General features: G+C 41.1%; 1 protein-coding gene across 1 annotated transcript in view; it reads left to right on the top strand.

Annotated features, from left to right (window-relative positions):
* Positions 1–26,952, top strand: part of DOCK5 (dedicator of cytokinesis 5) — a 78,170-nt gene that overhangs the window by 15,607 nt on the left and 35,611 nt on the right. Inside the window, exons 2-21 of the mRNA XM_086627996.1 lie at positions 1,899–1,982; positions 9,295–9,335; positions 10,330–10,385; positions 11,273–11,369; positions 15,011–15,159; positions 15,990–16,125; positions 16,270–16,427; positions 17,090–17,171; positions 17,944–18,073; positions 18,735–18,807; positions 19,703–19,845; positions 20,488–20,613; positions 21,151–21,275; positions 21,644–21,742; positions 21,893–21,965; positions 22,275–22,378; positions 23,046–23,238; positions 23,937–24,034; positions 24,986–25,075; positions 26,161–26,261. Coding sequence (XP_086484122.1) covers positions 1,899–1,982; positions 9,295–9,335; positions 10,330–10,385; positions 11,273–11,369; positions 15,011–15,159; positions 15,990–16,125; positions 16,270–16,427; positions 17,090–17,171; positions 17,944–18,073; positions 18,735–18,807; positions 19,703–19,845; positions 20,488–20,613; positions 21,151–21,275; positions 21,644–21,742; positions 21,893–21,965; positions 22,275–22,378; positions 23,046–23,238; positions 23,937–24,034; positions 24,986–25,075; positions 26,161–26,261 — 2,158 coding nt within the window. The remainder of the gene's footprint in view (positions 1–1,898; positions 1,983–9,294; positions 9,336–10,329; positions 10,386–11,272; positions 11,370–15,010; positions 15,160–15,989; positions 16,126–16,269; positions 16,428–17,089; positions 17,172–17,943; positions 18,074–18,734; positions 18,808–19,702; positions 19,846–20,487; positions 20,614–21,150; positions 21,276–21,643; positions 21,743–21,892; positions 21,966–22,274; positions 22,379–23,045; positions 23,239–23,936; positions 24,035–24,985; positions 25,076–26,160; positions 26,262–26,952) is intronic.

The following is a 26,952-nucleotide window of genomic DNA, read 5'->3' on the forward strand; positions in this document are numbered from 1 at the left end:
GGAGGCAGGTGCTGCACTTTTATGCTGACCGCTGCAGACCCTTGCAGAATTATTTTCTGTATCTGGCAAAACGGTTTCTTTTTAACTGAATCAAAGACAAAATTAACCAATTCTTCTGTCAGTTTGTGATCTCAGTGTCTGCCAATACACGGTAGCTCTTAATGGATTACTCTGATCCACTCCTGTGTATGTTCATGTTTGGCCATAAACATTACCTGAATTTTTCTCCAAAAATGTTGATGGGATTTTAACTTTTGGGTCTATTCTGGAGCCTTTAAGGTGTCTAAACTGAATATCCAGATCACCAATCAATTTTGAATATCTTGGCTTACAACACCGTCGCGAGGAGGGGGAGGAAACAGGACATCGAGGCAGCTAATGCCTTAGGAGCAAAACTCCAGTAACATTCCTGTAACCCTCTGGAAAACAATGTCATGGATTCCATGCACGCTCCGTATGTATCTCTGCAGGCTGAAGGTACGGTAGGCATGAATTGGGGCCACTGTGAACAAACACTGCCCCTGCAGCATAAGGAAATAAGTGAGAAAAAGATTTCAGTTATTGCAGGAAATTCACATTGCCTACCTATTTCTGTTGGATTATTTATAGTTACAATATTTTAAAGAAAGCTAGCATATGTGAGAGAATTTCCAGTGTGGTAAGCCAAAGTCCTGCGTTTATGCTGGATCCTCGCCAGGAGACAATACGCCTCATCTTGACGGAAATGCTAGGCATTTGATGAGAATTTCCTCAATTTTTTTCATTTGTTTTGTTTTCAGAGAGAGTTCTTCAAACACACACCCTCTGAAGTCTGAAGAATTTTCCCAAAGCCCCCTGAAAACATTTGTGTGATTTATTTGCCTTCTTAAAAATAAATACTGTGCTTACTTCACTAATACGTTTGCTTGGAGAACAGATTTGGAGACTTAAATATGACACTTATGTGTGTGAGAAGATTGCAGTGCTGCGTTTAAGATGTGGTCTGTGCTTAAACCAGTGTTTTTAATAAATAAATAAGATAATCTCAATTTGATGGAGGAGTGGTCTGTTCTGACTTCGCCGATCAATCCACTGAACCGTAGCAGAGCATTTTCTTGGCTGCTTTATGTCTTTTTACTTGCATTGGTTTGAAAGCAAAGTCAAATTAAACTTTATTATCTTGACAAGCCTCCAGCATCTCTAAGGAGGGATCTGCTTTCCCAGTGAAACTGTGCATCTCAAGAAAGTTCCAGAGAAAAGGCAGTTTAGAAGCGTGAGCTTCAGGACTTAATCCTCTTCCCACTGGAAATCCGATAAGCATTCTGATTGGCTTTGTCTTTGGTGGGGATTAATTTGCAGAGAATCTCAAGTTTTCATGCTAAAATTGGTTCTTGTCTGGGAAGAGCCTTTTGTAGCAGATAGTCTGAAGCATTTAGTATTGAATAGTGGTGTTTTTTTCTTATGACATCCAATTGATGTTGTTCTGCCGGTGCTTGTGAGTGCTACATTGCAGTTAGTCCTGTGAAACACTAATAAAAAATGACAATTACCTAATTGATCCATAATCTCTGCCTGAGGTAATAGTGACCTTTGCTGGGCGGGTTGTCAGTAAAGTGGGAAGATGCAGCTTCTTCATATGGTGTCACAGATCTGTGTTGTTAAAAGACAAACTTTGTTGGCTGTTAAGAATAATATTTCTTATCTTTGCAGGAAATTATGGTAGATTCTGGAAATAGATATGCTGCCTACTCTTCTGGTGTATTATATACACAGGATAGATTAGTAACTTTATCGTGCTTTTTTCAAAATCATATTCTGCCTTTGACAGGTACCGTGATACCAGTTTTCAAAATCTGATTACCTTGCTGATTTTATGATTGTATTTTTCATCTCTCTCTCTTCCTTCTTCCCCTTCCTAGCCATCTACAATTACGATGCTGTCCAAGATGTGGAGCTGTCCTTGCAAGTTGGTGATACTGTTCACATTTTGGAGATGTATGAAGGTAGGTTGCAGATTACTTTCAAGTATGTTGCAGTGGTTTTGAAAGTAAATACAACAAATCAAGATTTTTTAAAAATAATACAAATTTCAGATCTAGATTTTCAGAAAGCTTCTGATACGCCCAGAAGCACAAAGCTTGCTTTGTTGTTGTGTTTGTTGTATGCACTTGACTTCAAAAATGGTATTAAAAATAAATAAAATACAGAGGTGGCGATTGTATCTATGCTGTTCCTAGAAGAGGTTTGTCAAGGTGAGACATCACTGGCATCTCAAGGCAGCACTTCAAGAGAGAAAAACACTTCTGGCTCTTTCTTCATTTCTGTTTTCACACCCCACCTGTCTACCTTGACTCCTCCTTGTGCCAAGCCAAGTGCTTGTGCAGTCATGTGATGAACTGATCCAGCTGAAAAATAATAATAATTTTTGAAAAGTAGCTTTTAACCTGAATTAGTTCTTTGATCTGAGACAACAGAGGTAGTGGATGAAAGAAAAGGAAAGGAAAGGTCTAATTGTTTCAAAACTAGTGTTGGTTTAAGCTGTAATATCTCAAACTGGCATTGTATGTTTTAAAAAACCTCCAGTTACAAAGCTTCTGTTCCCTTTTTAGGGTGTTTCTCCCAGTACTTTACTGGATAAAGTTTTTCATAAGTACCTTAATGTAAAACATCTTGCAGAAAGGAAAACAAAATTCATATTTTAAACAACATGAAAATTACATTTGTGTGTTTCATATCTGCTTTTTAAACTAGACTGTTTAATTAAGGTTTCGATACCAGGAATGGAATGTAGCCATGTAATTATTTTAAAGAATGTACTAGTCACCACTTCATTTGAAGGCTTTCCAAACTCTAAGTACTCTTTCCAAAATACAAATTCAATCGTTTTCCCAAGCAGCATCAGCTTGAAAAAGACCCGGAGTACTCTGTAGTATCCCTGCTGGGAATGGCAAGCTGCTTGTTTAGCAATTTGTTCTCAGCCAATTGTTCTCTTTCCGCTTCTCTTTGACCTTGACACTGGAAACAGCCAGCCAGTTCCTACATGTCAAAGCAGATTATGTTGCTGATGTGCGTTTTCACACTGATGTGTATGATGGTGGTGAGTGTGCTTGGCAGGGGGAGAGAGAGGGAGAAATGGGGAAAAAAAATCTGTATCTAATAGTACTAACTTATGAACTGCTTTTGCAAAAAGACACAAGGAAGAGAGAGTGTCAGGGGTGAAAATTTCCCTCATGAAGAGGATGCATCTTGTACTTCCCAAAATGTTGGGGTATTTCTTTCTCTTCTTTTAAAGCAGCATCATTGTTTAGTCCTAAAACTTGGTCTATAATCAACTGTTTAACAGAGACAGTCAAGAATAGGAAATGAATACCCATATGGCATCCCTTTTTTGCCTAAAATGTCCCAGTTTGGAACTTCAGCCTGAGAGGATTGATTGTAAATGGTTTGGGAAAGTGAATATGTTTTGATTGTTTTCATACACTGAGCCATCACTGTGGCATCCTAGTTTGTGACTGAGGCACCTGGGAATTGCTGCAGTACAACTAAACACCTTTCCTGGAAAGACCAGCTAAAAATACAGGCCAGACCTTTGTGAATCTAAAGGAAGAGATGCAGATTGTCTCTGAGATGGTAACTCCTGTGGGTCTGGTCTTATTTCTCATAAGTTCATCTTAAAAACTCCAAATTCTGATATTCTGTTTCCTTGGAGGAAATTCTCATGTCTTAGTGTATTTAGATAATTTTTCTTTCTTTTGGGACATTAGCTTTCAGCTTTGTTTCCAAGCCTCTGTGCATTGTATTTTTGAGAATTAGTGTTCTCACTAGAAGCCTTTTCTGTTTCTTCTCATGCTAATGATGTATACTGACAAATACAACTCTCCCCTGATAAAAGTGGGGGTTTTGTTCCACTAATCGCCCTTCTTATCTGGATACACAAGTCTCAATTTAGAAAAAGGTTCCATTTAACCAGGGCGTTGGCTTTGCAAGAAGAAAGGCTTAGAGATGCCTCATGAAGTCCTCCTTTTAGTGGGTGTAAGTTATCCCTGCAGCTCCTGGCTGAGGGCGTTCCTTAGGCTATCGGTGACGTGCTTTAGGGAATTAAGGGGGAGATTTGCCTCACCACCTCTGAGAGTGGTGAGGCACTGGCACAGGTTGCCCAGAGAAATTGTGGATGTCCCGTCCCTGGAAGTGTTCCAGGCCAGGTTGGATGAGGCTTTGGGCAACCTGGTGTAGTGGAGGGTGTCCCTGCCCATGGCAGGGGAGTCGGAACTAGATGATCTTTAAGGTCCCTTCCAACCCTAACCGTTCTGTGATTCTGTGATTTTCAGGGGTGTCCAGAGATTCTCATGTGCTGGTGTAGCCGTTCGGAAAATCTTGCTCGTTGCCTTTGTTCCCTACCTCAGGATGCACAGGAGCATCTTTTGTGAGTTACCAGAAGGTTCTCAAGGCTGTTGCACCACGGTTCGTTTGGGCTCTGTCAGTCATCTGGAACACGCTTCCTTTTTCCTCCTGGCTGAAGTCAGCAGGTGTTTGTTTCCCCTCCATTTGCAGCGAAGGCTCTCTGTGTATCAAACAGCCTTCACTTGAGACCTCTTTGTATTCTCTCGGGGGGTTCTGGCTGGCTCTGCTCTGTCTGCAGGAGTTGGAGTGCACAGGTTGTTCCAAGGCAGCAAGGCTGAAGCTTGCGCTGGGTTTGGTGTTAACAATAAATGTTATCTGGCTCTCAGCTGGCTGAGTAGCTTTGAGACATAACAGTGATACAGCTGGGACACTGGAGGAGGTGTGTGAGAAGCGAAAAGCGAGAACTCGAATTCAAGTGCAAGGCAGAAGGTAGGGATGCGGTTCGGTGCAGACCTCTGTGCTCCGCAAACTTCTCATGGTGTGCTGCCCTGGCCGAGGTGGGAGTGTGGCATGGACTCTTGAGGTGGAGTGTCTGCAGTCAGGTGCTGCCCTTGTACCACCTGATGGCCTCACAATAAGAAAGAGCACCTTGAAATTGCAGAATTTCTGCTCATTTATGTTAGCACATGCTATCAGGACTTAGAGGCCTGTTGCAAAGGCTGGAAGTCCTTGGAAAGTTGGTCAAATTTGGGGTGAGGCTCTGGCATTGCACTACTGCTGGTGAGGCTTTCCTTTCCCCTGCTCTAAACAGATGCTTTGCCCAATGCTTTGCAAGTCCCCGTTACAACCACACAGTTAGGCTTGGATTGTGAGGGCACGGGAGAAGATACTGGAGTGCAAACGTGGTACATTGTCTGTTCATACTGTTGGCCTGCAGCTTGTTGATGTCAAGGATTTGTTCAAGGGTGGATGATCATCTCTGTAAATGGTATCTTCAGCTTGGACAACGTATGGAATGTAGAAGTGAGGGTTATCAGAGCTGAAACCCCAGACTGAGCAGTTTGAACTGAAGGTTTCAAATGTTTCTAGTGCAAGCTATAGCGTGCTGGTGTCTAATGCAGCTCAGATCCATGTAGGGACAACTTGAGAGCCCTTTGCTATTAGGTTGAATAAATCCATAGTCTACACTGTGCAGCGTTTCTTTCGAACCAGGAGAATGCAGGTTGTGGCATACTGCGTCTTGGTCAATTTGCCATTAGGCGCAGTTGTAAGTGGGGTTTGTGCTGTAGATAGGGTCTAAATTTGCATGTTTGGTGTTTTATTTTGATTTTAAATAACTTCTGAAATGTTTTAGTTGTACTTCAAGCATGCTTTGAACCAGCAGAGTGTATTTATTACACATGAAGATCTGGAGGATACCATTTTTCTTAGACTTGCCTTCTGTTTAAAACAAATGCACAAACACCCTCTGCACAGCATGCTTTTGTTAGTTTTGGGTGCCTTGGTCATGGTACGCCCCTGTAATCTGCAGATAACCTGCAGAGCAAGGTGTTTCTTTTCCTCCTTTCTCGTTGGCTCTCCGGTTGCAGAAGGGCATGAGGTCTCTGTACAAAATTACTTTTTCCACTTAATAAGATAAGCAGCGTGTGCTTATCCTGCTCTTTGCCAAATATTGTCAAGACTGGGCACGTGCTGCAAAATCCAAGAAAAAAGGGAATCTTGCTGCATCCAAGACTGCTTCAGTGCAGGATTTACATATGCTCTGGGAGTCTGTCCTTGAGTGGTGAGCTGGGGACGATACGCTTCTGCTTAGGGGAATCTTTTCTCATCTGCAGAATATATTGTTATTCCATGTAAGCTGTGGGAAATAGCCAAATTGTGGATAGAAGGAATGTGTGTCCACATACTGTGATTCCAGCCACTTCCTTCTCCTGATGCAAATAAGTTTGCATGGAATTTGTTCCGAGTTCCAGTCTTTTCTCTTTCCTCTGGCCACTGTAGATAGAAGCAGCAATCCTTGTTTTATTGCACTCCAGTGCAGCGGTGTGCCTTGTGGTACCGAGACACAGTCTGCTCCAGTGCCAGAGGAGCAAAGACCTTGCAGTTAGGCACGTGCCCTGGGATTGCATCACTGTGTGCAACTTCTTGTCATCTAAACTATTGTAATTTGAATAATTTTTCTTAGATTTTTCTGATCCTTTACATATGGCGTAAAATCCATTTAATGAAAGGTAAGATTGAGGACCTGTGTTCCATTAAAAAAAAACCACAAACCAAAAAACTTTGACATTTCTTTGCAAGACTCAGTCCACTATCCCTGTGTTCTTAATCAGACTTCAGTTTGAAAGAGTGTTGTAGTAGGTGAAATCTGCCATGTCATCTTCAACTGAAAAGCCTTTCTCTGTTTAGCAGATCTCTGCTTGAAGAAAATACTCAAGAGAAACACTTGAGTAGTCTATCATTCCTCCAAAGCTTTAGGCAGATTTTTGTTCCTTTCAAGAAGAAATCAAGTAATCAATCGACCACTGCCAAAAGCTTTTGTTCTTTTTAAAGTGATGAATAAGATTAGTGAAAATTGGAGCAGAATTCTGAAAAAAATTGCGTGAGGTGCTTGCTCAAATAGTTTTGCATAATAATATACAACATGCTTTTATGCAATGATTGCAAAATATTTTACAGGAATGCGGTTAATGCCAAGAGGCCATTTTAAACGTGAGGAAGCTGTGGTATAGAAGGGCTGAGAGACTGTGTCAAATGGAGTTAAAATCACTGGGAAAATATTCTTGTTAAATTCGGAGAGCTTTTTATTACACTCAAAATAACTTTGACTTGACTATTCAATTAATTACAACTTGGATAAAAATAGAACCTAAATCTTCTCATCCCTAATCCAGTACCTTATCCATCGGTCTATCATCAATGTATAATCTTATCTTCATCCTGTGGAAGGAATGGAATTTCTCCTTTCCTCCTAACTTACTACTGGAATATTGGGGATTATGTGGTCAAGCTGATTCACCTTCTCATTGCTAGAGAAAGGTGCCAGAACTGTGCTTATTTAAAAAAAAAAAAGGACCAAACACAACCTCTCCCCCCAAAAAAAACCCACCACCAAACAAAAAAAAACATCCTAAGCTCTAATTTATGGTTGAGGGGTCTCATGGTTCCTCATGGAGCCTTTTTTGCTGAGTATATGGGGGGAAACCAAAAAGGAAAAAAACCCGCCACCCTCCTCTCCTCTCTTCTTTGCCTGATTATTCCTTTAAATCCCTTTGCCTTCCTGATGCTGCTCCGTCTGCCAGTCAGCTGAACATAATCGTCTTGGATCAGTGATGTCTGTCTTGATAGCTCTGAACGTCATTCGTGCCTTATAGACCATAATCTATACCCTTCGTGTCCGCCGAGATACAGGGTCAGTGTTTTCAGTTCCAACACAAGGAGAACCTTAAGAGAAGAGTGAAAAACCAGTGCTCCAGGGGCATGGTCAACTGAGAGTTGGGGTCGCAGAGAGTCTTGACGTTTGGAATGTTTTTCGTGGCCAAGAATCCGTGAGAAAGTGCAAGTCTGCAAGTTTGTCCTATCCCAGAACAATACAAAGGACGTCATGTCTGCACACCACTGTTTACAACGGAGCAGATTCTTCTTCTGAAATGTTTTATTTCCAGTACAGTAACTTCAGGAGGACTGAAGGTGATGGAAATTGTTGCTTGTGGGAAGGAACAGGTACCCAGTGGACAGAGTGCTTGATGGTGTGCAGCTCCTACATAGCCAAGACAGATGACGAAAGTGAGGGTGGAGAGAAAAAAACCCTTTGTTTCACACAGTTTGGAGGTGGTGGAGGAGAGTGGGAGAACTGGCCCATGGCCGTGCTGCTCTCCTGCCTGCTCAGGGAGCAAGGCTTGCTGCAGGACATAAGAAATACAGCAGTTTTTTCATGCACTTGCACTTCACTGACCTTGAAATCAAACCACTGGTCAAACCCCAGGTGCTGAAGAGAGAAGAAAGAGACATCTAAAAGTGACATATGCTGCTGAGTCTTGGGGATCCCAGTTATTGCTTTACATCTCATACTTCACTAGATCTTGTCAAGATAATATTGAGAAACAATATCTGTACCAGGGCAAGATTGAGGTTGGGATTTTTTTTTGCTTTGTCTAATAAAACATTCTCTTTCCGCCTTCCTTTGGAGGAAGGCTGTCAACTGAGTCACAGAAGAAAATGAAGAACCTACATGCTTGTGGAACTCAAGCACAATCAATGGGATTATTGGGATGAAAACACACTTCATAGAAAAGAAAATTTTAAAGGAGTGGAGTGGAATTGGAGTTGGGACGCTTGAGTGTGTTTCTCTCTGCTGTGTGACCTTGGGCTGGTGGTTCTGCATGCATGTCTGTGGTTGCCTCCTCTGTCAGAGCATCACAGCAGTAGTTCTGTGATGTGCATAGAAATTCATAGGATTTTTGGCACAAGGATTGTCACTTTCAAAATGTATAGTGTGGAGCAACCTGCTTTTCCATAGAGCCACATCAGTACGACCCAAATGGATATTTAGACTGGAAGTGCGAGTGTCCGTTCATGGTAGGGAGGGACACCCCTCTGCCCTACTCTTGGGAACCAAGCCTGCAGCGAGCAGAGGTGTCTTCATAGATTCATAGATTCATAGATTTCTAGGTTGGAAAAGACCTTAGAGATCATCGAGTCCAACCATCCCTAATCCCCATTAAACCATATCCCTAAGTAGATCATCCAGCCTATTCTTAAACACATCCAGGGATGGGGACTCAACCACCTCCCTGGGCAGCCTATTCCAGTGGCTGACAACCCTTTCAGAGAAGAAATACTTCCTAACATCCAACCTGAATCTTCACAAGGGTAGATCTCAAATGAGCAAGGTCAATCGATTTACATTGTAGAACCATGGTGAGAATGACAATGTGTATTCAAAAAAATAATAATTTTGTTTCCCTTTGGCAGGCTGGTACCGAGGATACACGCTCCGAAATAAATCTAAGAAGGTATGACCTCACTTTCCAGGAGCTGATTTTTATTCCACACCTTGCCAGACCCCATCCAGTGCTGTAATCAGCTGTGCTTCTGATGTGTTTCTGGTCTTAATTCTGGGCAGGGCCCCTGATGGTGCGTCCTTTTCCTTAGCGATAGAAATAAATGCCCTTGAGCTAAGCATTTCCAAACCTTTAACTGGGTACTCCTCCATTGTGAGCGTGTGCATTCTAGTTGGAACTGGTAGTATTGACTGATGCATATCTGCATACGCCAGCTTATTGCTTTATTATTATGGTCTGGGACCTGTACATGTCCAGTATTAGTTATATGTCATAATGAGAGTAGAGTTTTGATTTTTCGTAGGAAATGTTCAAAAAATTATGCATGCATGAGTCTCAGCCAAAATTCTTGAGGTTTGTGAAACCAGTCTGAAAACTACAGGGAAATCTGGTTTCCCATAGGAATCCTGGCACCTCTCATGTGGTAACAGCCTTCACAGTCTCTGTTTTTTAGGCATAAAGGGGAATAAAAGAAAATAGAAAAGAATTGCAGCACTCCTAGAGGGTTTCTCTTAAATAATGGAAACTTGAGACTGGTGGATTCCTACAAATGCTGTCATGTGTTGTGAGCTTCTGTAGAGAACCACAGGTCCAGGGCAACTTGACAGATGGTTCCAAGAATATTTTGTAGCAACAGGAGATGAATATGATTGATAGTTTGCAAGATTTTACAACATGTCATACGGGAAGATGAATGTTGTTTCAGTGGAACAAGGAATTAACTTCTCTGAGGTGCAAATATCAAAGATGGTGCTCGAGATGCTCCTTTCTGTCTTTTTTCATGTGATGCTGGGACTGGTGGACCTCACATCTCTGTTATAGATAAGCAGTTACTGTTCTGCTGATCATGTTCTTACCCTCCTCCTCTGCTTTATGTTGAATGCATTTTTGTCATGTCATATCCTATGCTGTGATTGATTTATTTTATTTTTGTATTTATTTTTAGGGCATTTTCCCAGAAACATACATCCATTTAAAAGAGGCAATCGTGAAGGACCGGGGGTAGGTTGGAGCTTCTTGGGATGTACTTTTGGTAGCAAAACCAGTGGAATACTGTTGTGGGTTTTTTTTTAAAAAAAAAAAAAAAGAGGAAACTTGATAGTGGTGGTTGTAATGAATGCTACTTGCCTGTGTGTGCAGCAGGGCATACTGCCTGTGCTAGACTTCTGGAGCTGCATAACTTTCTTTTTCTCAGAGTATTGTAGATGCCAAAACAATTGTAGGCATAGGTGCAGGAGAATACTACTTGCAAAAAAATAAGAAAGCTCTGCGAGAGGAGTTAGGAGCGAGGCAGGTCTGTCGAGTTACGTTTGGCCCCTCTGGGGACTCCTGCAAGTCGTAACACACTCCTGCTCGCAGCCAAGTAGCCAGCAGGAGTGTGGATTCCTTCCTGTCTTGGAAAACAGTTAAGGAAATGACTCCTCATTTGATTCTTAGAGCTAATTTGGTGATCGTTATAGTGAGAGGAAAATAGCAGTTGCAAAGGAAGCAACTTGAAAAAAAAGTTCTTCTTTTTCTCCTTCTGTGTGTGTATGTGTGTGGTTTTTTTTAAATAACTGTGGCCAAGTTACCATTGCAAGTGGTGATTCTTCCAAACTGAATTTCTCTCTGGTTAGCATTATGTTTCTGGAATAGGTCAGCTGAAAATAAAAAGACTGAAAGAGACTTGAAACACGTTTGCATTAAAGATGGATAATGAATGTGCACGTGTGTTGGAGAACCAGTTGAACAATTTAAGAATCTTGGCACCATGAGTGAATTGTGTGAATATCTGACCCTCTGAAATTTCTGTTTAAACATTTATCAAAAAAGCATGTTTTACCACTAAATTTAATCTTGAGCGTAACACCTTTTTTTGTGTCTTCTCCTTTTTTTTTTTTTTTTTCTAGACAGCATGAAACAGTGATTCCAAGTGAATTGCCCCTTGGACAAGAACTCACTTCTACCCTGAGGGAGTGGGCAGTTATTTGGCACAAATTATATGTGGTGAGTTCTCTTCAGTGGTTAGTACTTTATTAAATGAGAGGCTGAAAATGTTCTGCTCCCCACTGAATGGCGTGTGTGATCACAGGCAGGACTCTGTGGTTTAGTGCTGTACTGGAATAATTGTGTGATGACACAGCACTGGTGAGGCATTGACTGGCACGAGTCATGCTCAGCATCGTGTCAGCTGGTTGGAACTCTGTGCATCACAGCTCACTGGTGAGATAAGGGTTCCTTTTCGCCTGTCGTGCGTCTGTGCTGAACGAGGGCGAGATACCTGTTGTGTCAGAAAGCATACTGGTGTTCTAACAGAGCCTTCAACAAGCAGGAGCCCTGGTTTTCTAAAAGTGTTGTAGGTACTTAATAGAATGGTTAGTCCTCCCCACGGAGTGCCTACAGCTCCAACAGCCAAGATGGACAAAGGATGGGAAGAGGATTAGGGCCCTGTGTGCTGGGGGAAGATTTGACTTGGCAGAAATCACATAATACATTTAGTTCTTAGTAGGACCAGGGAGAGACCTCTTATCTACTAAATCAGTAGCCTGACCATATGATAGTCACCTGAGAAAAGTCAGAAGCCAAGGTAATACGTGGATTTGGTGGTTTTGCGGAGGCAGGTGCGTTCTTGGTTGAAGAAACACAACTGGAGTTCACAATGAATTGCCTTCTTTTGAAGGTGATTATTAAGGCACATTAAAGAGAGTTCAACTTGATATTTCTTTGGTTACTAGCGAGTTCAGCTGCATAGTATGTGCTCTGAGACTTTAATTAAGATGAGACTTTAATTTCAATTAACTCTAACCATTCAGATAACCCAGAGCAAGATCTCCCTATTGAAAATTTCACCAGGCCACAAGTACGTTTTGTTTGTGCACTATGAAACCACAAGAATTTGTTCCACCCTCTTAATTTAATGAGAAGCCATATGTGATGTTATTACTGTATGAAAAGAGAGTTTTGTTCCCGGCTTCTTTTTTTCTGAATAAATTTAGGATCCTAGCCTCAGAATCCATTTGTCTTAAGAGCAGAAATCTTTCATGTTCCTGTGCTTAACCAATATAAGTCTTAAAATAGTCTTGGAAAATGTTGTGGTTTGAAATGGATTTCAGTTTATTTTATTTTCCCCTGCAGTATGTATAAAAAGAAAAAAAAAAAAGCTAAAGGAGGAAGGAGTTATTTAAGGAGAAAAAGGAAGTACAGGAGACTTTTTTTTTTTTCCCTTTGATAACACTTCATTTAACTTCTTTAATTTTTGTGGTTTTCAGAAAGCATTGCACCAGTGGGTATATCTCCACTGCAAAATATGGGTGAGAGTGTTTAACTTCCTTTAGTTAATACGAGTTAGCTAATGCAAACAGTTGTAGAGATAACTCAGCTAACTGTCAAACTGAGATCTGCTCTGTTTCCCTGAGAGCTAACACAAGTCGCCTTCTCTTTGAGATTATTTTCATGCAAGTGAAGAACACGCTTTTTCCTTCGTTTACTGAATATGTCTCTAATCTTCTCCATGAGAGCTAAGACTCATCCAGCCTCTGTCAGCCCAAATCAAAAGGAAGATGGCTATTTATAACTCCTGGAGATTCGTGTTCTCAGGGGGTGAATTATGAGTAGTTGATATCACTCACATTCTTTGCAGAGACCAGAATTGGGAAATAATAGGAATTAGTGTCTCTTTCTGCTGTGTGGGAGCAGTTGGGGTTCATAGTTAAACATTAACAGCTTTGGTAGAGAGAACTGATGTGAGTCAGCTGCTGCCTGAGTGTGCCAGTATACCCTTGGCCAATTCCCAGTAGCTGTTGGATGAGATGTAGTCAAAAACCTCTTGACGGTCATTTTGGAGCTGCATAACCATAAACTTTGTCCCAGTAGATTAAAGTTTAATGTAAATTAAATGTTAGTTTGATTTGTGGCACTTCCTTGTGAAAATGAGCTGCACTTGACACTCGGTGCAAGTAAAAACCATCCCAGTAACTGGCTCACTATATGGTGGTAAAGAGAGGATGAGGTCTGGGTTCCCTTTGGACTGGTACAAATGGTATAGCTGACACTTTCAAAGGCTTAATTACTTACCTAAGTGCGTATTGCTACCAATATGGAAGGTTACCACATAGCTATCCACATTTTAATTAGTGTCAGCCTTGGAGCTGAAACTATAGGAAAGGGGTGTATAGGTGTGTGACTAATTTTATTAGGGTGGGACCAGTAAATAGTATGAAAAGTACTTTCATTAATTAAAGATGATAACAGTAGAAATGGTAGGAGAAAACTCTTCACAAAGCAGGTTTTGATGTCCTGTTCAGTCAGTGCTTTATAATTACAGCTGCTGCATTCGTAGCAGAAGATGAAAATGCAATGACTGCAGCAAACCTGAGCGAGTACCTGGGTAGACTGGGGAGATGGTGTCTGGGAATCCAGACATGATATCTTTATTGCATTTTTGGACAGCCTCTGGCACGGTAGGGTCAGAGCAACTACTGCTGGGGTAGTGCTTAAAAGCATGGGATGAGTCAGGACTGCGTTGCCTTAAGTTCTGTACAAATATAAGTGCTCTGAAGAGCAGATAATCTGCAGCCTTATTTGCTGACACCAGCCAGCGAGATTATGGTGTTTCCACAGAGCTACTCTGATTTTCGTGAAACTCTTGTCTGGAGGTCACACATGGACATAACAATCCGTGGTTACCAGTGGGTAGAATTTGAACCTTGAAACATAATATGCGTACTGGCAGGGATGCAATGTATGCCAGATATTGCTGCATTTTGTTGCTAGTGTTTTTTTTTTAATGTAATGGATTTTGAGTGTATGGTGGGACAGGATGAGAGAGCAGGCAGCCATGAAAATGAGCCTATGGATTCAATTTGCTTAGTGTTCTGGCTTTAAAACGTAGTTGCTAACGCTGTAAATAGCAGTGAGGCCAGACATTCCCATTAACCGTGTTGTTCATGTTGTTAGTGTCGTATTCTGGTGACAAGAGGCCTTTTTTATACGTAACAAAGAGGCTGAAGAGTTTCTTTAAGCTGGTGGAAGCTATAGAAGGAACTGACATGAGAAAAAAAAAGAAACTGTGGGCTTCAGTGTTGGTCATCTGTCATTATTATTTATGTTTCGTTATCACCTTTAGGTTTTTAAAAGCAAATAAGGTGTTTGCCTCATAATCTTACAATCTAAATAGGCAAAACAAATGGGAAACTTGTCCAGTGTCACACATTCTGAGTGGTAGAGGTGGGGAGAAAGAGCCTTTCTGTATATTAAGCTGGCCTTCCTGTCTCAATCTGCTGGAACACAGTTGCGATCATTTAACATCACCTCTCTGTCCTGTATATAAAAAGCACCCATCATAGTGGTTTTAAGTGCTGGAAAACACCAGAAGTGTATTTTTTTGTCCATGAGGTTTTTCTGAAATAACGTCCTGAGGAAATGGTGAAGACCTCGAATCTTGAGACACTTAAACCTTGGCAGTGCAAAGCGCTGGAGCATTTGTGCCATTGGTCTAATCTTGCAGTGTCACATGTTGCCAGTTTCTCAGATATTTTTAGTTAAGTACAACTTGTATGGTAGATTCAATTGAGTACATTTCAGAAAACTTCCTAAGCTCGTCGTTTTCAGGCTGTCATTAACTTAGAGTTGTCCCTTTTTTCCTGTAGGATAACAAGACGACACAGTTCCGGCACGTCCAACAGCTGACGTACAGCCTGATAGAATGGCGGTCACAGATCCTGTCCGGGACCCTTCCCAAAGATGAGCTAGCTGAGCTAAAGAAAAAAGTCACTGCAAAGATTGACTATGGCAACAGGTAAACTCCTAATTATGTCTTGGAGAATGGCAAATCCCAGTAAAGACTCTAGATGGCTATTAATACGCAATGGTGTGAATGACCACGCAAGGGGAACACTGAATTAGGCTTTACGTTTTTCCTTGGAAAGGGGATAATTGGAGCTTTCAGTGCCCAGGAGAATGTGACTAGCCTGGCAGGTGGGCATGTAGCAGTTGGTTCCTCATATGCCAGCAATCTCGTTAGCTTGGCAGGACGTCTTACCTGTCTTAATTCCGCAGAAGTGCTGGCACGTCATGGTATTTCCCATGGAGCACAATTTGTGCCTGGCTAGCTGGAGCCAGGATTTGGATGCTGGTTATGAACTAAACTGCTTTATCAGCAATTGAATAATAGAATTTTGTAGGCCACCAAAACTCCACCTTTCATTGGTTGTACAGAACAGGGATTGTCTCCAGAACTCATTTATCTGCCTGTCAGACTTGATTCAGGTGAAGTCAATTAAGAAGAAAGCTTATGGCAAGGAATAATCATTAGCTATAATCCGTAAGTTGGATAGCTATACATACCTTTTTTTAAAAAAACAAAACAAAAAAACCCAACACTTTAAGCAAAAACAAAGATGACATTATCTTAGAATTAAGTTACCTGACTAATTATTTTCCCCTTTCATGGGAGAATGCAGGGTGAGGGATAAGTATTTCAGGACAGGAAAACCAGGTATATGACTAGGAATGGAGTTGATGTCTAGTGCAGTCCAAAGTTTGATCTGTGGTTTGTGCTCTTTAGTCACCTTTGCTTTTTAAATATCGTGTTGCTTCTTTCATCTTTGTGACTTGTGTGCTGCTCAGGATCCTAGGTTTGGACCTGGTTGTACGAGATGACAATGGGAACATCTTGGACCCAGATGAAACCAGCACAATCTCTCTCTTCAAGTCCCATGAAACTGCATCAAAAAGGATTGATGAAAGAATCCAGGAAGAGAAGGTACGCTTCGTGTTGCTGGCTTTGTCCTCTTCGAGTAACCTAGTGCCTGCTGTATTTGTACATTCCACTTAAGGATATTGTGCTACTTTGGCACCAGAACTGAATTCTTCTGGGTGGTTTTAATGGGAGTACCCTTCTTTGCAGTCCCTGCAACAGAATTTGGACCTCCGAGGGCAGCCCATATTCAACACAACACATACATACAGCCTGTATGTAAACTTCAAGAATTTTGTCTGCAATATTGGAGAAGATGCAGAGCTGTTAATGAGCCTCTATGATCCTGATCTCTCCAAATTCATCAGGTAGGTTTTTTTCCAGTAGGTGCATAGCAATTTAGTCATCGTGGTGATAATGCTAAAGAAGCTGATAGAGTTTAGAAGGGAAGATCCAGCAGATATTTTTTTTCTGTTCTGTTGGTTGCTGCTCCAGTGGTGATTCGGAAGGGGGTTATTTTTCAGGAAGTCAAGGATCTGAGCCCATGCACTCCCTGCCCAGCTCTAAGACATTTCTGTGATACGTTAGTCAAGATCCCAGATTGTCTCCTATATGTTCTTAAGTTTACTTACTGTTGTCACTGACTTGATGCATTTAATTGCTTCCTATTAAATCATGTATATGCATGATGTTTGCTGTCAAGTCAGTGCAAGCTCACACCTAAGAGCTGGGAATCTTGTACTGATAGAAGATATGGAGAATTTTATCAGGGAGGCATGTGGCAGGCACCCCTGTCTCAGTCGTTGAAGTTACCAAGTGTGGACATGCAGTCAGTCATACAGGGAAGTAACTCATTCACATTGTGCCTGCCTTCTGCCTTTGCTGAAATGAGTCACTTCAGAATCACTTTGGGATAGATTTTGGCAGAATTTTTCAAATATTCCTAAAAGATGAAAATGCTTTTGAGTTTTTGCCAGGTAATGGGAATGTCTGATTTATGTAAAGGTTTTTTTTCTTCCTTTATTTGCAGTGAAAATTACTTGGTTCGTTGGGGCAGTAATGGGATGCCTAAAGAAATTGAGAAACTAAATAACCTTCAAGCAGTCTTTACTGTAAGTTATTGTATTTACATCCTGGAAATTCTCCCAATGCTGCAGACATCGGAGTTTTGAGTTCTTTCCCTCTCCCCATGCAGCAGGGAGGGGTCACGTGTGGTGTTTTGGAGAGTTTTCGTGGACACTTAAGATGTTACAGGCAGCCTCAGAGGAATGCTGCTGGAAAGTACTTTTGGATTTTTGTATGTCAGTCCAAAGCAGCAGTAGAGGTGTGTTATTTTGCAATAGTACTGTGAGTGGATGTCACTCACCCATGCATTCCTGAAAATCCCGTTAGGCACTTCTCTGTTGGAGCCTAACTGTACCGAAAAACTAGGCTTGAGATCATAGTTGCTTGTTTTTCAGTTCAGTGCTTTGCTGATCCTTTTCTGTGTTGGAGTTTATTTGCAACAAGATGTTAATGGAAGAACTGCACATGAATGGAATAACTTCTGACAAGTAGCAAAGGTGGCACAACTAACTGCCTGGTCATCAAGATCTAGTACTTTGGCAACTAACATAATTTACTCTCCTTCCAGTACTGTTGCTGGGATGTGCGATCAAAGAGTAATGGGATGTTTAGAAATTGCTGTGTGGATGGAAGTGTTTTTGTAGTTTTGGTTTGTTGTGTTTTTTTCTCTAGGGCTCAAAGGGAACAGGTTTCACATTTTAAAAAATAAATTTCTTTTTATATGTGTGTACAACCTAACAGAAAAGTCTTACTCTCTCTGTTGTCTTCTCTTCCTTTCATAAAGCAGATTGATATAACTTTATTTTAAATACTTTCTAGGATTTAAGCAGTTCTGACTTAATCAGACCAAAAATCAGCTTGGTGTGCCAGATTGTGAGGGTGGGGCATATGGAGCTGAAAGATGGGAAGAAACACACCTGTGGACTCCGGAGGCCCTTCGGTGTGGCAGGTATGACAAATTCAATCAAGGGAGAAAATAGCATGGCCCAGTACTGAGCTGGGACAGTGGGCTGGGAACTGGGAAGTACATGCTGTATGTCAGCAAAGCCTACTAACCTCTTAGTGTCAGCATCTCTGACTTCACAACGGAGATGCTGATGCTGAGCTGCATATAGTGCCCCTTTGAGACCTTTTAATGGAAGTTGTATGTGAAGATGAAATACTGTTGCTGTTCACTTCTTGTTTTGTCACCCCCTAAAAAGATAAGACTGCCATCAGTGCAGTAGACTTTTCAGATCTTTATCAAAAAGGGATTTGTTCCTTATGACTAATGGGATCAAGCTGGAGTTTTTAAAGGAGCCTTGGTGAATGAGACATCCAATTCCTGTTTGATTCTTGTGAAGAGACTTGCTTGAAATTTAGGGTGGAAACAATTTCAAAATAATCGGCGTTTGAAATCCAAGTGTAACTTCTCAGCTTTGAAATGCATGAGTCCCACCTGGTTTTTATCAGAGTGCTTTTTAAAATGTTAAGATGAGAGTGGTGCACTCTGTTGCTGTCACGAGTGGCATTGGCCTAAAATAAGCAACTGTTTCCATTCTGATAGGGGAAAGCTCTCTGTGTTCTTTAGCAACTTGGTAAAACTGTATGATGAACTTGTCTTGTTGCAGTGATGGACATAACTGATATCATCCATGGAAAGGTGGACGATGAGGAAAAGCAACATTTTATTCCATTTCAGCAGTAAGTACTGGGCTTTGGAGTCCATCCCATATCTGGCTTATTTAAAGCAGTTGTCCTTTGGAGAAGGACAAATTTGTATGGGAGCCTGGCAGTGTACCAAGGTCTCTACAAATAGATTAGCTGATGGCAGTAGTCAGCTCTTTGAAGGAAAAGATTTTTGTCAGTCCTCTGAAGCCTTTGTTCCCTGTGATTTACATGTCTGTACGATAGGCTAAATTGCTTAGGGAGTTTTGGCAACGCAACTGAAATTACTAGCTGCCTGTATCATTCGAGGTAAGAAAGAGCAGCACAGTGCAAAATAGTGTTGTGGGCTCTGGGGGATGTGACCTTCAGAACTGTTAGGAGGTTGATAGGTAAGATTTTCAGAAACACCTGAGCATAGAGAACACAACTTCTCCTTGTCAATACCCTCTGTATTGTCTGCCTCTTACAGAGAGTTCCCAGTACAATAGGAAAGGGATTTCTTCCTCTTTCTGAGAAAGAAATTCAAGCCCCAATGTGTTTTACACTTCTGTATTACTAGTGAGAATTGTGTGTTCTGCAGGCTCTCTGATTGCTCACATTTTTGGCACATTACAGGAACTAAAATGAAGCTGTTTGGGTAGACTCAGCCACGTTGTTACAGTCCTAAATACAGCAATCCTTTTAGTGTGGCCATATGTAATTACAAGGTGTTTTCATGGGAGATCGTGTGTGGGTTTGGTTTGGTTTTTTTTCCCTACTACCTTTTCAGGTTTGTGCAGGTGAAGAAGAAAAAAAAAATTCCCATGGAATCCTTTAAAAAAAAAAAATAAAAAATCTGTGGAAAATAGTCAGCTGTTGGCCAGCCTTCTTGGAAAGCACGTGTTTGATGTTTGCCTGTCTGCTTCCTGGTCTCTGTTGTTGTTCTTCTCAGGATTGCCATGGAAACATACATCAGACAGCGACAGCTAATCATGTCCCCACTGATAACTTCCCATGTGATCGGAGAGAATGAGCCCCTCACTTCTGTCTTCAACAAAGTCATCGCTGCGAAGGAAGTGAATCATAAAGGGCAAGGTACAGCAGTTGGGCAAGAAGCTGATGTGAAAACCTGCTGCAGGGAAGGGTTCTCCTTGCTTGCAAAGGAAAATGAATGACTTTTGGAAGTCCAGAGATCAAGGCTTACTGGAGTTTGCCACCTTCCCTGAGCCAAACGTATGGTCTTTGGAAGGGTTGTCGCCCCAGCATGTTGGGAGCTAAAAAAAAAGATAAAAACACGAGCTGTTCTTGCTTACATGAAAAGAGCTTCTCTAGCTGATGACTTATTTGCTAGTAATGTAACATTTTTAAGATAAAACTGTTTATGTGGACATAAAATATTTTTAAGTGAACATGGCTGATTGTGTATTCTAAATGTCTTTGGGTTTAAATTGCATTATTCAGGATTCTTCTAGTCTTGCTTGTGTCCTTTACTCAAATACAGTAGTGAATTCATCTCAGAAAGTTTGTGTTTTACTGCAGAGAATGTACTTGCCCAGTAAGGTCTTATTCAGCATTAGGGAGACAGAGAACTGGGCAAGTGAGAACCAGCTTGGAATATTTAAGGCATCGTTGTGGGGAGATCACATGAAGAAACAGTTTTCTGTTAAGCATAGGCTTAAATTTCACGGTTTTGTACTTTTTTTTTTCAGTAAACAACTGTTACCTTTCTTTTCTTAGGTCTTTGGGTCTCCCTGAAACTGCTTCCTGGTGATCTAGCACAGGTTCAAAAGGACTTTTCCCACCTTGTAGACAGATCAACTGCTGTGGCTCGCAAAATGGGATTCCCTGAGATAATCCTACCTGGTAGGTCCCATGTGCCTCTGTGCTTCCATGGAGTGAAAGAGCCACTTGAAATTCTAGAATTTCTGCTATGAACAGATTTATTTTAAAGCTATCTGAAAATTTGCTTTGATTTTTCTGGAGATTTCCAGCCAATCTTATATTTTTTGTCAAAGAAGTGAAAACATAAGCTTCCTTTCTTATGTTGAAAAATGATAGTGTGTGTACTTTTTGAAAGAGATTTCTGTTTAGCCAAAGAGATATTTTTGTTGTGTAGAGGTTCGACCCTACTCTGTTTAATCCATTCAAAGTGGATTTAGCCCTATAGAGCTCATTACTTTAAAAAAGTTACATAAAGACAAAGGCTTATGAAAAGGAGAATGGCTCATTTTAAAAGATTTTGTATAATTTGAGATGAAGATGAAATAGTGATGTTGTGTCGTTCATTAACTGGCATCAGTAAAGGCTAAGATAAGGATAACAGTGGAAACCAAGGATGTTAAATATTAATGTGTAAAACTGTATGAGGAAAAACGACTCATTAAGCTCTACGAATTTTAGGTGATGTTCGAAATGATATCTATGTCACCCTGATACAAGGGGAGTTTGACAAAGGGAAGAAGAAGACTCCTAAGAATGTAGAAGTCACCATGTCTGTACATGATGAAGATGGAAATCTCCAAGAGGTATGATGGCCTTTGCAGGAGCTCACAAGGCTGCTGTGTTTGCTAGATAAAAGCTCTGGTGCACAGGGTCTTGCTTATCAACTGGATGCAAGAACTGTGTGATAATGAACAAGAGGTGCCATAGGTGATCTCAGTGACCAAATTTGAGTACTTGCTGATTTTATTTCCTCAAATGTGAGAAAATGTTTACAGATTCTGTAAAACTTTCGAAGAGTTCACACACATTGAATTCCCTTGTCTGTGAAGATTAGACTTTGAGTAACTCTTGGCAGTTATACGCTTTGAAGATTTCTGATCTAAGACTTTTTGCCTTCATTCTAGAACTTACCTTTCCCTTTTTCCTCCTCCCCTTGTCTTTTTGTCCAAAGAAAGCTATCCATCCTGGTGCTGGTTATGAAGGTGTCTCTGAATATAAGTCTGTTGTTTATTATCAAGTCAAGCAACCTTACTGGTATGAAACTGTAAAGGTAAGAGTGTGTAATTTACAGTCTTACTTCCTTTGTGTAGAAAACACAACTAATTTAAAATCAGTAGATGCATCAGGAACAGGATGTCCTGTAAATTGACTGGAGGTAGAGATGCTGGTGCTGCATTTTTCATTGTGTTATCGTGTGCAGGTGTCCATTGCAATCGAAGAAGTCAGTCGTTGCCATTTAAGATTCACTTTCCGTCATCGGTCATCACAAGAATGTAAGTATCAGCACAGAGGGTCTGCAGGAGTGCTGTGCATCCAGCAGCACAACTGACCACTGGCATTGTGTGGCAACAGATGCTTCAGAGATGACTTTTTTTTGTGTAGTAGCAAATACCTGCTAAGTGCCTTGAGATGAGAGGGAAAGAGCGAGCTCTTTCTGCTGTGGCTCACCAGTTTGCTAGCTCCATCATGTTATTATGGGATGCTATTAAATAAAGCAGCAGCTGCACATACTTAGAGAGCTGCATTATGGATAGTATGGGCATAAATAAGACAACTCCTAATAAAGATCTTTCTGTTTGCAGCTAGAGATAAGTCTGAGAGAGCTTTTGGCATGGGCTTTGTGAAGTTGATGAATGCAGATGGAACAACGCTGCAAGATGGCAAACACAATTTGATTGTTTATAAGGTAGCTTGGGCATTTGCAGTCTTCATTTTTGTTTAACCGATCAAAACAACTCTCTTGGCTGATTTCTTTTTTTTCACTAGTAAGGTAGACACCAGCATTGCATAGATTTTTAATAATAGGATAATAGGACAATATTATTTTTTGTTTGTTTTATAAGTCACCCTCATCTCTCCTTTCACTGATGGGTTTTCTGGCTGCAAGTACACAAATGTGGTATGTCCTTGTATCTATCTATATAGAATATTTGTCCTCCAACATGATTTGCCTACACTGTATGCAACAAACAGACCTGGTGAACACCTGCTTTGGAGGATCAGTGATGGGAAGAGAGACCCTGGTGCCTTCAGTGGCAGTAAGAGGAAAAAGTTAATGCATTGCTATAGAAAGCTACAAAGTGAGAGTGGGGGAGGAGAAACACTCCTAAACTCTGTGACTTGAATCACTCTGAAAAGAGCTTAGCTTGTTTGTAGTATGGGTTACTTCTGGTCCCTAAAGTTAGAGGCCCAAACAGACAATGCAAGTAAACAACTATAGAGGAGAAAAGGTGTTTAAAGCCCTCTGTGGCGGTCACTGTGTCAAAGTGTGTCTGCAGATGAGAACCGCAAGAGGTCAGATGAGGTCTGCTCAGTGTGAGATAACCCTTGACTCTGCTGTGTTCAACCAACAGGGTGATAACAAGAAAATGGAAGATGCTAAATGCTATTTAACTCTTCCTTGTACCAAAACGGAGGTAGAGGAGAAGGAGGCCTCCTCGGGGAAAAATCTGCACCATCTAGCCAACTTCACACCCACTAAAGACAGTACAAAAGACAGCTTCCAGATTGCCACTTTGATCTGCTCCACCAAACTTACCCAGAATGGTAGGTCTTGCATTAGACTGAACCCGACTTTCATTATCCTCTCTGACGAGGCCAAGCACGCTTGCATCTTTCTGCCCACCTGCATGTAACCTCTGTTTCTGAATGTGGCATTCTTTGTCAAGGCTGTTAAGTTTCACATGTATTCTTGCATCTGAAGGTAGTAAATTAATTTAGTTTCAGAGCAGAGATGATATGTATATACCTCATTAACATGGAAGATGCATGTGAAACCTGTCAGACTCCTTTGAAAGCCTCAAGTGTGGTTTTTAGCTGGAATGTCCCAGAACTGTGATAAACAGCTCTGCAGCTTAATGTCATTTATACAAGAGGTTTCAATTTTAACTTCAAGAACCATCTCCAAGAGGCTACTCTAAAGTAAACGCAAGCATTAGTAAGAAAAATCATGCACCCTAATAAAATTCCTAGCTTGAAATGCCTCCTCTTGAGTGAATGAGAAGCCTGCAAAATTATCTAACAGATTCCTTGTGTTATCAAATTACACCAATTTCCATTCATAGCAAAACTTCTTGCCAAGACAGAAGAACCATCTCAAGGTAATATTCTATAGTCAGTGTGACTTTTCCTTGTAAGCTGATTCCAAAAATAACTCTAGTGCTTGTTCAGTATTGTTCTGCAGCCATTAAGTCAGCTGTGTCGTCGTAATCTGTTTCTAATTGCTGATGTTCTGTCCTTGCTAGTTGACCTGCTGGGTTTGTTGAACTGGCGTTCTAACTCTCAGAACATAGCTCACAACCTAAGGAAGCTAATGGATGTGGAAGGAGGAGAAATTGTAAAGGTATGCCTGGAGATTGAAGTCTCCTTGTTATGCAAACACTTAGGTATGTGCTTGGTGTTGACCTTGAAGGGTTGTAATTGTATTCTACCCAAAACCACTCTATATAGGCTAGGAGAGCCATTCTGACTGCTAAGCAACAGTAGAACAAAAGGTACACTTTGCCTCAAGAGCTCTCATTAATGGAATTCACCAGAACTACAGAAGTTAAATGTTACCAGGATCAGGGAGATAGTGGTGACTTTATTTTGCCCTGTATCCTTACAAAATAGAAAATACACTCAAAGCCTGACTTTTGATTTTCAGTAGTGGCTCTGGGCCTCCCTTGTGAGTAGGGACTTGCTGTGGATCGAGGAGCAGAGTGCAGAGGTGGCCCCGAGGGCTTATAGTCAGAGTAGTGTGGGGAAGTGCCACAGAAAATAGTCTGCTGAAAGGATTTAGGAGGTAAGGCTTCTGTGGTTCCAAACGTGGATCTTTTGGGATTATGCAAGGGCATGGTTTTACTTAACTGCTGAACAATTACAGTAAATGCTGTGTCATTGCAAAGCAGTTTTTACATAAAATGTCATGCCTTAGTACAGCGTATGTGATCGATTTGGCCCAGATCGATTAAGCCCAGGCTTAAATGGTATGGATAGAATTCAGTGTATTTGATAGATCTCCTGCTGGATAAAAAGGCAATAGAACAGAAAAGTGAGGCCATTCAGAGCTGATAAGAAAAGTTCCTCCTTGCTGCAGTGAGAGAGAATAGCATGATGATCATGACAACATGTGAATGAATACAGGACTGAGATCCTTTTTTAAAATGCCCTTTCATGGACAGCTTTTACAGTTCGACTGCACTAGGCTGGAAGGAAAAAAATGTTCCAAAAGAGTAGGCTCTTGTGCAGGATTCGAGAAGTAGTCATCTTTTCCCACCCGTTTACTGTTGTTTTTTCTTTTCCCCTCCTCTAGTTTTTGCAAGACACCCTTGATGCACTTTTCAACATAATGATGGAAATGTCAGAAAATGAAACCTATGACTTCCTTGTGTTTGATGCACTGGTGAGTGATTCATCTTTTATGGATATAGAGTGTTTGTTTTTCAGCCACGTTTTCAGTCTGTTCCTGGTGCTTCCTTTAGAGTGATTGATATTTTGCTCTGAGAAATAAATTATATTTAAACATTTCTTAAGGCATTTTCGGGAGCCAGCACTGAGATATGCATTGAGCTTTTTAGTAGCCACAGTGAAAACAGTAATAAACGTTTACATGATTTATAGTCATTTCTTCAGATAACTTCTTGCATTAAGGCAATTTACAGAAGAGAAAAGCCTTATTATCTATATGAAGCACAAAGTGAAATGATTTGTTCAGGGTCATGATGGTGGAGGATTTGCAGCTGTGGTGGGAATGGAACCTGTGCACCCTGACTCCTTGGGCAGGAGGGGTGGCTGCTCCTCTGAGCCTTCGTAGAAGGATTGTCATGACTGAGGAATAGACTTCACAAGGAGTTTTCTGCATGTAGGAAAGGCACTGGCTTTGCTGTGTAGTGCAGTAACAAAGCTGTGTGCTTCATGCTGATCAACAAATACATACTTGACAATTCAGGAAGAAGTAGAAAGTGGGATGTACTCAGCTGACGTTGATCGGAGAGGGCAATGTAGGGGGGCAGAATGTCCCAGCTCTAATACATGCCATTGTAGTAACAGGACTGAGTGTTTGCTCTGAGTATAAATCATCAGAATCTCAAGTTCTCACTTGAAAAGCATCATTTCTTAGCTTTGGAAAACAAACTTCAGCAGCTCTGTGCCTATCTAACGTGTTCTGTGACAGTGTCACAAAGACTGCGAGGAGTGCTGTTGCCTGTATATTGTTGCTTTGTGGAGTAGCTCCTTTTATCTCTCAGATTTCCTGTCCAAATGCTGCTATGACCTACCTTCCCTGCGAGCAGTGATGGAGTTGCACACACCACAGTATTCAGTCACTGTTAGAATACGAATGCCACTCTCTGTAGCATTACTGCTGTTAGAAAAACAAACAAAAACTATGACCCAGCAAAATAAATAACATGCAATTAGAGACTGAGTTATGTTTGAGTTAGAGGTTGCGTGGCTCTGTACATCTGTTTCTTTTTTCATTTTTGGCAGGTATTTATTATTTCTTTGATCGGAGACATCAAGTTCCAGCATTTCAACCCTGTACTTGAAACTTATATTTACAAGCACTTCAGTGCAACCCTGGCATATGTGTAAGTGCTCATAACCACAAACCCCCAGGCTGTCGTTGGGGCAGTGTCTTGCTGATAGTTTTGGTAAACTACACTGATGTGATAAAGGCAGCATATACCAGACAAGAGTGTTCTGCCCTATTCTTCTCTGCTTTCAGCAGAGGAAAAAACCCTGTAATAACTCTTTTTACCCTGCAAAAGTTTCTATTGTAAGAATGTTTTCTGTAAGGAAAAGACACTGCTATCGTGGAAAATCCTGTATCAGACTGTGTGATTCAAACTCTCTTTTGACCTGTAGTCATCTATATGTGTTGTGAAAGCATCTTAATGTTTTTCAGCCTGATTTTTCTATTGAAGACAGTTTTCATGCAGTCAGTATACTTTCTTTCTTGTAACTTTTGAGTGCCTTGGTCTAGAATTGCCACTCAAGACTGGGGGATAGGGTAATGTTGGCAGTTGTGGGTATATGCAGAAGGCAATGGAAAATATCATGAGTCTGTATGCAGGGGCTGTGGAAATTGTTGAAGGAACACAAATTCAACAAATTGAACAACAACAATTGAATAAATTCAGAAATCTGGTCTGACAGGTATTGCTGCTCATGGAACTGTTTTGTCTTGCCAGTATCTGCCTCAACTTTTTCAATCCATCCCACTCCAAAAGTACTTTGAGCAGAAGAAAGTTTGAAATAGTCGATATTCTCTGGGCTGCA

Source organism: Tauraco erythrolophus, chromosome 29 (assembly GCF_009769465.1).
Source record: "Tauraco erythrolophus isolate bTauEry1 chromosome 29, bTauEry1.pri, whole genome shotgun sequence".
Lineage (NCBI taxonomy): Eukaryota > Metazoa > Chordata > Aves > Musophagiformes > Musophagidae > Tauraco > Tauraco erythrolophus.